We start from the raw sequence: 12,199 nt of genomic DNA, 5'->3' as shown, positions 1-12,199 counted from the left end.
CGCAAGAAACTGCTGCCTGCTGATGAGCCAGACATCTCTCCAGCACGACCATGGCTGAGGTCTGTTTTCCATGATGGACAGGAGAGCTGGGGCTTGAGATCAATGTGCTCACTGGTGGGGCTGCATTGCTCAAGGTGCTTTGCAGCAGAAGGGCTTTTGAACACCACCATGTCAGACACCACCATCAGCAGCCTCAGTCAGAGATTAATATCTGGTCTGCATCACCGATACACCGCTTCCCATGCATACCTCTCCGCAGAGGAAAGTAATTTCCTTGTACTGCAGTGGGGCTTTGCTGTGAGCTGCTCCCATGGAGTCATGGCAAACCCACCTAAGGAAGGCAAATCAAAACCATCACAGGCAGCAGGGCACAGCTTATCACCTGCCGCCACTGCCAAAAAAAACTTTCAGCATTTTGTCCCCTCACCTATGACAGTCTGATCAGAATTACTGTTTCTTCTGGCTCCCCTCTCCAAGCAGCCAAAGGGTAGTAAAGGAAAAACAATGAAATGTGGGGAAAAAACTAATAGCAGACCACAGAGCCATGCCAGGGGCTGCTTACTGAAACATCTGTTCTGCAACAACTGGGCCTTGATGTATGTGGCAAGTATGTGCCATGAGGACTACAGAGCTTCCTGAGGTGGTTTGCCGGGAAGCTCTTGGACAAGGCTTTTCTATGCAATGGGAGAGCACCAATTCACAGGTCCCGACTGCCCTTCGCCAAAAAGTTGTGTGTGCTTTTATGTGGCATGGAAGGAGGTTTCCACTCCCCCCCCACAGAAGACAGCAGCTTTTACACATGTAAATATGTGCATAAGTATAGCCCTGCCCATAGCTAAGTGGGGCCATACCCACTGGGTCCATCAGCTCTGAAGCAATTTTAGCAGCATTTTTCCTTTGTAGTCCATATTTCTTATGACAGTCCTAAACCAGAAGACTTTTATAACTCATCTTCAGCAGATAAAAAGCAGTCACAGAAACACACTGTTCTGCTACATCAGCTTAAACTTCTGGCTATGAAAAGCCTAGTTCTGCTTTCTTCCAGGACTTTTTTCTTCCCTATGGAGTAGCAGTGCTAGCGACCCAAGCCTGTGGCATGCATCCCAGCCAGTGATGATGCTCAGCTCCAGACAGGAGGCTCCCAAGATAAACACTGATCGCAGTGAGACAACAAAGCAACCCTACACGCCTGCCTGTGCTTAGCAAGGTTGTTGTAGTGTTCCTGTTTGCCAGCTCATCGTATCTGCTTCTGACAGAAAGTTCTGCTGTACCCACAGGCCTCTCACATGTACGTTTAAATTAGATGGTTGCAGGATCCAGGTTTCAACTTCTTTTCCAAAGTGCTGCTCTCATCACCGAGGCAATCTGCATGCCGATCGCTGCCCTTGAGTAGCTCTTGTTCAATGACTTTGTCAAGAGCTGCCTTACCAAGAGCCTGCTGTAACTGGCAGCTCTGGGTCAAACCAGGCGTACTTTTGCTCCGAGTTAGTGAATGCTTCACCCCGTGCCACCCACCCGCAGCTCTCTGAGGCTCACATTGTTGCGGCACGACACAACAGGCGAGCAGACGCAAAACTTCGCCAAACTTCGCTCAAGCACGCAAACAGCTCGAGCTGAGTGAGGAGTACCCAGAAGTTCCTCCCTCCCCCTCGCGCTTTCACGGACCTTACAAATACCCGGCAGCGGGCTCTGCCGCCTCGCGTTTCACCCCGGTCGCTCGCAGCGCCCGGCCCTTCACCCGCTGCCGGAGGCTGCACACGCGGCCGCGGGGCACGGGTGCGTGGCGGGGGAGGGGGCGGGGTGCAGCGGGGCTGCCCGGCGCGGGGGGCGCAGCCGGCACGGGGAGCCGGGCGCCGCCGGAGCCACGCGCCGAAGGCAGGAGCCGCGGGGACGGCGCGGGGCGGGGTGGGGGCAGGGCAGCGCCGGCGGGCGGGCGGGGGGACCGGGCGGGGCGGCGGGCAGCGGCGGCGGCGGGGCAGGACCGGGGCACCCCAGCCCCGCCCGGCCCGGCCCGGCCCAGCGCAGCCCCGGGGGCCGAGCGGCGCCGCGCAGCGCCCTGCAGTTGGCGAGGTCGATGCGGCGGCCGCAGAGCGCCGAGGGGAGGCGGCGGCGACGCAGCAGGTACTTCGCCTCTCGGGGACAGCCCTGCCTGCCCCTCGCCCGCTCTCCGCGCTGCCGGGCGGCGGGCTGCCCGAGGCCGGTGCCTCCCCGCGCCGCTGCCCGCCCGTCGGGGCCGTCGCGTCTCCTTTCGGCGTGCGGTGGGCTGGGGGAGCGGGCCCGCTCCGCCGAGCGTGCGGTGGCGTGGGAGGGGGAAGGCCCCGAGGAGCAGGAGATCCCGCTGCTGGACGGGGTAAAACCGAGGGTGGGTGCCGGAGGGGTGGCCGCTTCCGGGCGGTCCCTTCGGGGTGTCCCGTGGAGCGCGGTGGCGGGCACGGAGCGGCGGCGGGCGGCGGAAAAATCTCGAGACTCAGAGCTGAGTCGTGCCTCCCGTGTGGGACTGTCGCGCCGCCGACACGTCGGGGGTGTCGTTGGGTAGCTTCGACAAGTGTCTGTCACCGCCAGAGGTTCAGGTCGCTGCTGTCGTGCGGGTCGGCGAGCGGATTTCTGGGGTTTGGAGCGGGGTTCTTAGGTCGGGAGCGCCCGGAGCTGGTGCGGGGGAAGGAGGGAACGTGCGTGCCTGCCTTTAACGTGCGAGAGTTAAACCGGCCGGGAGCTCCTGTGTGAGATAAGCATGTGCGCTACTTGGAATTACAAAATACAAAATGATGTTTAAAATCCGGAAGCCAAGAAAAATAGCCATTTATTAAAGGCTTTTCTGAGGCTGTAAGCTGCCAGCACATTCACTTCAAAGAAAATAGTTTTACAGTTTTTTTGAGTTGTCCAAGACATTGTTCTACAGCAGATGTTTGTTGTCTAAACTTCGTTTGCGTCTAGCACGGCTTAATTTCAGAGTGGAAGCGTGTATTGAAATGTGCTGCTGTTCTCAAAAGCGTTTTCTGTTCTTAAATTTAACACTACCAGGGTGTGCCTGATAAATTATGTGTTTACTTTTCACCTGGAAAGGTTTAACAAATAAATAAAATACACAAAAGTTTAGCTTTAGATACGCATTCTTGCCTTTTCCCTTTGCTGTTTTTAAAATTGTCATTGGTGGTGGAAGGGTATGGCAGTGTGTGGAAGAGAAGGGCGAACTGCAATGTGTGGTGGTGGTGGTGGTGGTGAAGGGGTGGCCAGTGTCTTTGGTCGTGTCTGTTCATGGACATTTGGGAGACAGAAAAATACAATTTCAGCTGTGTTACAGTGAGTGTACTGAATGCATAGCATCATATGTTCTTGTGGAGGCAAAATAGGTAGTGGAAAGTTCAAGTCCCGTTCTCACTTGTGCTTTATTCTCACTTGTTGCTTTGGCTTCAGGAGATCATGAAAGCTGAGAGCAGTTTGACTCACTGTTTTGAAAATAGAAATTTCTTGTTCTTCTAGCTGTGAAGTACTCATTGACTGATGAGATAGTAAAAGCCCTCAGCTCCCCATGGAACTCTTACCAGAGTGCCCACTGGGAGCAGACAGCGGAGATGTACTGGGCATGGTTGCTGAAGGGCTTTGGCATCCCCATTATCGCAAGTTCCCTGCTGCCTCCTGGCACTGGGAATTACACATTCCCACAGGAAAATTGCAGGTTGACTCCAGCTGCCGTACCCAAGGGGTTTACCTGTGGGGAGCTGGTGAGAGGTGCAGCTCTGACTCTCTTCCTGTACGACTGTGTGGTGGGGCTGGAAAGAGCGGTGGAGGTGTGACTTGCCGTAGAGCGGGTTGAGGGGTTGTAGCCTTGCCGCACAGCATTGTACTTTTCATGGCACATGTGGCACAGGGACCATGCAGACCCCGGTAGACCATAGGGATGTGGGCCACAGTGGAGAGCCCCTGCTCCAGCCTGGGAGTGTGCTCAACCCTACTAGGATCGTTGGCCTCTGCAGAAGACCACACTAACTGCTGTGGAAACCCCAAAGCATGGTGGTGAGCAGGGAGATTACCCAGGAGGGGGAAATCATGGTGCTCACTGCTGACCCCAACTGCCCCTCCTCCATTCTGGAAACAGGGAGGACAGAGGTCAGCCAAATAGCTGAAGGAGGCAGCTGAATTGTCCTCCACATGACTGTGGCTCTTGACATGGTACCACTGCCTGCCTTTGAGTAACTTAGCAAATACTGTTCTGGCCATCACATCTGTGAGGAGACATAGCCAGATTGCCCCTGCACTGCTGGTAGGTTTATCTTTCTAGTGGTGCAATGGTAGGGATCCTCTGGTTTGCTTTAGAGGGAATAAAAGAGGGAATAAAACTGATTTCTGGCGGTATCAGGATCTGTGGTTGTTGAAGTACCTAACTAACCCGATGTTTAACATAGAACATACCACAGACAGGTTCTTCAGGTCCTTTTTTTAATATTTTGAGCTCAGGTACATACTTCACAGCACACGGCTAGTCCTCTGTATGTGACTGGGACAAAGATGTTTGGAGAAGTAAATTTTAGAACTGTCAGGAAGCAGCAATAGAGATATCCTGGACCTGTCTATGATACTGTCTTGTTATTACGATACACAACCGACTTTGATTTTGCCAACCATTAAAAAATGAATGTGCTTTGAGTTACTTGCTACCAAGCAGGAAGAAGACAAAAAACGAGTATGGTTGAAAGATATTACCTGAAAATGTTGCTGCCAGAAGATAATACATTTTATTTTATTGCATTATTATTTATATTAACTTTCACGTGGCTTGTGCATGATACTCATTCCCTGAGAGTCCTGACCGAATAGTAATGTTACAGCCTCCATTGCTTTGCCACTGGCTTGTCAGAGGCAAAGATTTCCTTTAGTGATTTTAAGTTTCGTGTAATGATTTTAGAGAAGAAATAATTACAAACAGTGGAAGAGACCCTGTATGATTTCTGCTGATTGAGTGCATTGTCCATGCCTTCAGCCAGGGGAACTGGTGTAGCATCATTACCTTTAGTAGAGGCATGACAATTTACAGCTGCCGAGTTGTGGCTGATAAAGCCCTACATCTAGCATATAATTTTCTTCACAGAAAGAAATGTATTTGTCCTTTGATAGACCACTATGATAATTTTGCTTGGAAAAGACTTACAGAAACATTTATTTTGTTGCACATGATGCTCTTAAATGATACGCATATGATTCTGTCAGGCGTCCATCAGCCTGGTGAATATTGCTGGTAGAGCTATCATTAACAAATACTTTTCTAGCCAAATGTAACTGTTTATTTTACAGTGGAAAGCATTTGCAATTCATATAGACACAGTGGCATTTTGTTATAAGCCAATACAATGAAAAGACTGTGATAGTTTATGTGATAACAGTGTGCAGATTGTAACTGAATTACAATTAGATTGAACCTTAGCTGAGGTGAAGTTGTTCTGTTGAATAGCTTCACTGTTACCATGCTTCAGAAAAGAGGTCAAGAACTCCAGGGTCCAGTTCTGCTCCTGGGAAATGAATGCGGTGGTTGCTGTCATCTTCAGAGTGAAAAAAACCAAGGACACCAAGCAACAACTGTGGTTCTTGCATGATACCTCTCTCCCAGCGGGTCTCTTCACCAGGGTAGTTTGGACCCAAGAACTAGAATGGGGAAATACTAATAATACCAATAACTATAATAACAGCGATAATTGGGTAAATAGTAAATTATTTTCTCAGCAAATAATTTTTAAACATCCTGAATGTACCGAAGAATTAAAGTCAATTCGCTGTGGGCTTTTTGTTGGATTACTTCTTTTCCAAAGGATGGAACCCAGGAAAAGGGAGGGTGGGAAAATTGGGTGTGGGTCATCCTTTAAATCCCTTTACAATTATCTGGGATCTGCTTTGCTCCTCCTCTCTTCTAGAAGGCACTTGAAAATACACCTCCCACTTTTCAAGTGCCCAAACCAGAGTGCTGGAACAGCAGTGGCTCGTATGTTTTTGTGATCTTAAGAAACCTGTATATAGAATCATAGAATGGACCTGGTTGGAATGGACCTTAAAGATTATCTAGCTCTATCCCCTCTTCCCTTGGTAGCCATCCTTTGAAAGTGTCTTTCATGTGTTTGGGAAATGCTTGTGACCCTTCAGTAAATAAATGGTAAGGTCAGGAGCTGTAGCTCTTAAAAGAGTTCTCTAAACTAAGATCTTTAATTTTGAGGCAATAGAAAGTGTCTTCCCATCCAGCACAACTTTTTCCTTTCCTACCTTTCCCAGAAAAAAATCAAATCATTACAAATTTGGTTCAGATGGAACCAGTTCTCTCCTCATTCCCATCCTGGTTTGGTCACCGAGCTGAAATATTTGCTACCAGTTCAACCTCAGTACATTGGGGCTAGAGCACTGATTCTCATTGGAGTATGCAGCAACTAAACTGTAACCTTTCTCGTAAAACAGTAAGTGCTTCTTTTGTCTTCTGATAGTCTTACAAAGCTGTGCAGATCTCTCCCAATGTTTGTGTATGGCAATGGAAAAAAGACATCTAGGAGGATCTGCTGCAAAAATGCAACCTAATGAAATCTGTGGGAAAACATTGCAGTTAGTCTAAGTCATAACTTAAAGAAGAGCTGAAGTAAATTGAGGACAATTAAAGCTGGTATAACTATTTTTTATTTTTTAAAAGCCCAACAATATTAATATAATATGCCTTATATACATATGCAAAGAAAAAAAAATAAAGTGAACCATAAAGAAAAGCAGTACTTAGAAAGATGTGACTTGCTATGTTTATTTAAAAAAGGGTAGCAGAAATCCAACTACTTCGAATGGGAAGTAGAATTGATTTTAGGGTGACTGGCCTTCAGAGCATTTCCTTAATCGTAAATAGCGTAATTTTGTATCATTAAGGGTGGGAAGTTGTTTCAGGCATTGGTAACATGCACCGTGGCATCAAGACTTGATGCCAACTTTCTTTGCTGCCTTAGGTCAGCACGGGAAACAGAGACAAGCGTAGAAAGCAGTGAGTTTGCCCTGCTGCTGCTCAGGCAGCAATGGTTGGATGGTCTTTTGGTAGCACCACATGCACATAGGTCTTTCTGAGGAGTGAGCTGGCTGCTGTGCACACTGGGGCTTGCAGGGGCTGTACGCTGATCCTCACCACTCCTCTGCGCGTTGGTCAGCATAGAAATTTTGTAGCACAAAACAGCGATGAGCAGTGCTCCGCATTGCCGTTGTACTTCTGCACGGGGCTGCATCTGTGCAGAGCATGACTGACGGCTTAGCCGCAGCCTCCTCGATGCTAGGCCTTGGTGCCCTGGCATCACCAGTATCCCTCTGGGCACCTGGGCGTGTGTGGCAGCTGGAGCACCCGCGCGGGCCGTGGGTGACATGGGAAGACGGTGAGATTTATGTTGCATTTGTTGATTTTATTTTCAGAGCCTGGTTTGCGAGCCACTCTCCTGAATTAATATGCATGGCGTGTGGAGCTGTGGATACACACCGCCCGCCCAGAGGAGCGCTTGGAGGAACGTGGCTTGATCTCCCTCTTGTGGAAAATTATCGGAACTAAATTCTCGTGGTACTAAAGAAGCATCAGCGAACAAATGATGGCAGCAGTTACCATGTCACCTGATGCTCTTGTCGGCCCTCAAGGAAATGAAGAGATGGACTCTCTGATCGTATTGCATTATAATTACACAGGAAAGCTTATTTTAAGGGAAAAGGCAACGGATAACATAGACCTGCCCACTATTGCATTTCTGATCCTATGTAGTTTCATAGTCCTGGAAAACTTGATGGTGTTGATTGCCATATGGAAAAACAATAAATTTCACAACCGCATGTACTTTTTTATTGGCAATCTAGCTCTCTGTGATCTTTTAGCTGGCATTGTTTACAAAGTAAATATTCTTATGTCTGGGAAGAGGACTCTGAGCTTGTCCTCCACAATCTGGTTCGTTAGGGAAGGCAGCATGTTTGTTGCCCTGGGAGCTTCCACTTTCAGCTTACTGGCAATAGCTATTGAGCGGCATTTGACCATGATTAAAATGAGGCCTTATGATGCCAATAAAAAATACAGAGTGTTCCTTCTCATTGGTACATGCTGGCTTATTTCGATTTCCTTGGGTGCCTTACCCATCCTCGGCTGGAACTGTATAAACAACTTAGCAGATTGCTCGACAATTTTGCCTCTGTACTCCAAGAAGTATGTTGCATTCTGCATTAGTATCTTCATTGCCATTTTGGTTGCCATTGTCATCCTTTATGCCCGTATCTACATCCTGGTAAAGTCCAGCAGCCGTAATGTCACTAACCACAATAACTCAGAGCGGTCCATGGCTCTCCTTAGGACTGTTGTGATCGTTGTTAGTGTCTTCATTGCCTGTTGGTCTCCGCTGTTCATCCTGTTCCTCATCGATGTGGCCTGCAGAGTCAAGGAGTGCTCTGTCTTGTACAAAGCCAACTGGTTTATTGCTCTGGCAGTCATCAATTCTGCAATGAACCCCATCATCTACACTCTAGCCAGTAAGGAAATGCGTCGCGCTTTCTTTCGCCTGGTTTGTGGCTGCCTGGTGAAATCCGGTGTGGACAGATCTTTGCCTATTCAGCCCACACCAGATCACAGTCGAAGTAAATCCAGCAGCAGCAATACCCACAAGCCAAAGGAAGATTTCCCACCAATGCATGTTCCCTTGTATATTGCTGAGAAAAATGAATCTTCATTTCACAACGGAAACTTCTGTAAGTAAAGGACTTCTTGAGACAAGTACTCTTCTGTGGCTTTTAGATTTAAACTACAAGTGTAGTTTAAGTATTCTTGCACTTAAGTTGCAGGGGAAAATGCTAACCACTTAACTTTGAGGACTGACTTAGCAACAATCATTTGCTTTGGGTGTTCATTCAGTAGTGCACCTGAATCAGAAAAAACCTTTCATGCTACCCAACAGCCAGGACAGAGTCCATGCACATCTCATGACATTGTGCACCATGATGGCATTGTACGATGAGGCTGCATTTGGCGCTGCCTGATCTTGCAAGACATCGATAAAACCTGCTAGAAGCTTCAGCATTCACTAAACTCTGCTGACAATCAGAAAATGAGCCTGATTATTGCTGACTGGGAGAAAATCTCATTACTTATGTTGGTGATTATAGTTTTCTGTATGTATCTTGCTGTTATGTTAATGGCCTTATATATATGTAGTATAAATAGTTGTATATTTGTACAATTCCTTATTAAAAAGTAATTTGGTAAAAGTTTACAATATGCTAAACATTGTATTGCAGTATACAGTGTAAGGTGACAAAAAATACAAAAAGATGTGTTTCAGTGGGGATATTTGAATATATATATGAAGTAGTAGCTTTTAACTGACAGGAGATTTAACATGTCATATCAATGAAGTATTTTTATTTTTCCACTATTATTCAAACTTTTCATGTTTAGTAAAAGACAACATGACAGTTGTCACTGTGGCATTTCACAACTTATTTTAAATGAACAGTTGTTACGTAACCATTGAGAGAGGCTATATATGTTCGCTATTTAAAGTAGTTAAAATGTGACCCAACAATACAGATGTATCAAGTGTATGTACTGTTTCAATGCATATATTTTTACATACTATTTCCAATGTATTTAAAAATGTATGTCAAAAGTATGTAAATCTGTGTACATTGTGAATGCACTACCTAAGCTGAGATTCTTCAGTTCTGAAACAGAGACGTTATCATTTCAGAAAGCAGTGAACCACAACAGATCCCTGTGGAGTTTCTTCTTTTCTCTCCAGGCATTACCACAACATGGGATGGTGTTAGAAATTCTCCCTGGGAAGAAGTTCAGCCAGTGGGACAAGATCCCATTTTCTGGCAATGGGACCCTACACTCCTACCGTCTCCAGGCACTTTTGCAGATGCAGGAGGGAAGATGCAGTACAACAGGATCATGCTGAAGGGCATATCTCCAATTATACCTGACTGCTGTGTTGGATCTGGAATGAAAGCCCATTTAGTCTGGAAGACCTGGAGCCCCAGACTTACTCTTTTGAGAGGCTGTTCCAGAGAAACCTGTATGAAAACAACTTTATGTTTCATGACTGCCTTACCAGCCTCAGTACAGGATGGTGTTCAGCGTCAAAGGGATTCCATGAGACTTAGAGCAGTTAAGACTTCATAAACATCTGATTTCCAGTCACCATGGAAGTGGCCCGTGGTACTTCCATCAGTAGTACTTTATGGCTGGAGGTTTCAGTGGAGGTTGATGGGAAATTCTGAGACTAGTTCCCATCATCTTTCAGTAAGAATGTAAGCATCTAATTTGTTATTGGGCTCTTTCAAAGGTTTGTGTTTAATGTCTCAAATCACACCTTGCCTTACGCACAATCAGAAGTAGTTGAGGCTTTTTAAATACACAACCTGAAAGAGCTCATCCTTAGCTTTACGCTGGTCTTAATCATTTAAAGCAGCAGCATTAGACTTTTCCCAAGTACGTACAGTGTGTAAGTTGTGTAATCTGTGTAGCAGAAGCCTTTAAAATGTAGAGGTTTTCATTGTGATTATCTTTTACAAGTTAACAGTCTACTTGTGAATGTTTTATGCTGTTAGAAAAGTGTAACAAAGAAAAACTGTATTTGAATGAAATAACTGTGAAAAGGAGTAGTAAATATGAAATAATTTCTACCAAAAATGTTGAAAAGCAGTGCACTTAGAGAAGAAGCAAAAGCTAAATTAAGCTAAGCATGATATAACTGCAGATACAGGCTGGGTCAGCAGCTCTGTAGAGTTGTGAGAAATAGAACTGGTAACATTGCATTGCCATGGCTTGCTTAGGTGTTTAGATCTTACAGTTCTATTTGGCTATATTTTCAGTGTGGAAGTTCTCCCCTGATGTTGTGTCTTTGAAAATTGCCAGCTGAAATAGTTGTATATGTCTAAATGTTAGTTCACAAGGTGGTGGCACGTGGCAGTATTCCTTGCTATTGTAGAGCATTAAGGCCTTAGCAATACAATGGTTTGAGTAAACGTTGTGACTGACCCCACACCAACTCTCATGTCAAGGATGTTACATGATTCTCACTATTTAGGTGAAAAGAATAGCCAAAGTCCAAGAACGTGCACATAAAAGTGAGTTTTAACATCTGCATTCTAGCCTTAGCTGTTGTCAGAGTTGATGCAAGGTACAAGTAATGCAAGAAACTCCACTGTTGGAGGCCATGTGATTGCATGTCAGTGCAAAAAACTTTCACTCTGCTTTTATTTCTTTCTCTTACTGTGGAGATGTGGGGATATTTTGTTAGTTCACTACCCTACTGTACTTGAAGCAGGTTCCTAAGATTCACGGTTTCACATATAACACTGATAATAAAATTTACAAAGTACTTATGACTGAAGAGTAAAAAACTTGCAGATACAGTCTTCAGTAGGTACGTCCCACTGGGACGTATTAGGTAAAGCACAGATTCTGGAAGATTTTAGAGCAAAATTTTTAAGCAGGACAAGGCCAGGGCTTAACAGCAGCAGACGATAAACAACCAGGAAGATGTCCTGTCCTTGAAGGTGGAAAAAAGAGAATAGCTTCTTTCACCCTAAAATACTAGAAAATTCTTTCAAATATATCTCAGAATCCAAGCTTTTTATCATCTAGGCTGACTTGAGCATATAAGAAACTGAATTAGGTCTCCTTTTCCCAAATGGTTTTACATGGAGCAAAAGCTACAAAGGAGACATAAGATTTCTTTTATTTTGTTTCGTGAATTGGAATATTTAGTTTGCCACTGGGTTACAAAAGAAATGCATATCAAACCACCTGAGGAGAAAAAAAAAGCTTTCACAAGATGCTTTCCAAGAGTCTTTTATTGCCAACAGTCTTACGGAGTATTTTCAATGCATTAGGTACTATAAACATTTTGAAAACTTTTAAATAAATCTCAAACCTTTGAACCAAAGTTGTTGTGTAGCAGTCATTTTTAAAAGTATTGTCAAAACCGGTTTTGGCCTTCTATGGAAAACATGCGTTTGAACTCTGGATGTCCTGTCAGAAAGCAGTACTTGCGGGAAGGCGCTGCATCCGAAGGCGGTGGGCTCTGCCTCTGCGGTCCCTGGGGCTGGAGGAAGGCTTTGCTTTTGCCTTCCTAGGAGCAGACTTGGTCCCTTGGCTTACCTGCTCAGAGAGCTGTCTGCTCCAGCCGCACCACACATGGCTGCTCCCTTGGAAAGGCACATT

General features: G+C 45.8%; 1 protein-coding gene across 3 annotated transcripts; it reads left to right on the top strand.

Moving 5' to 3' along the window:
- The first annotated feature begins 1,632 nt into the window (after positions 1-1,632).
- On the top strand, positions 1,633-11,921 carry S1PR3 (sphingosine-1-phosphate receptor 3). Of its 3 annotated transcripts, none has more exons than XM_056325518.1 (3): positions 1,633-1,776; positions 7,414-8,718; positions 9,768-11,921. In XM_056325518.1, exons 2-3 carry the CDS (start codon positions 7,581-7,583, stop codon positions 10,151-10,153), a joined length of 1,524 nt encoding a protein of 507 aa, XP_056181493.1. In that variant the 5' UTR covers positions 1,633-1,776; positions 7,414-7,580; the 3' UTR covers positions 10,154-11,921. The 3 variants fall into 3 exon arrangements, with proteins under 3 accessions (XP_056181493.1, XP_056181492.1, XP_056181494.1); XM_056325517.1 differs by lacking the exon at positions 1,633-1,776 and adding an exon at positions 1,957-2,121; XM_056325519.1 differs by lacking the exon at positions 1,633-1,776 and adding an exon at positions 2,163-2,362.
- Positions 11,922-12,199: the final 278 nt, after the last annotated feature.

The sequence above is a fragment of the Falco biarmicus genome, chromosome Z, assembly GCF_023638135.1.
Source record: "Falco biarmicus isolate bFalBia1 chromosome Z, bFalBia1.pri, whole genome shotgun sequence".
Taxonomy (NCBI): domain Eukaryota; kingdom Metazoa; phylum Chordata; class Aves; order Falconiformes; family Falconidae; genus Falco; species Falco biarmicus.
This window is presented reverse-complemented; position numbering and strand designations above follow the sequence as displayed.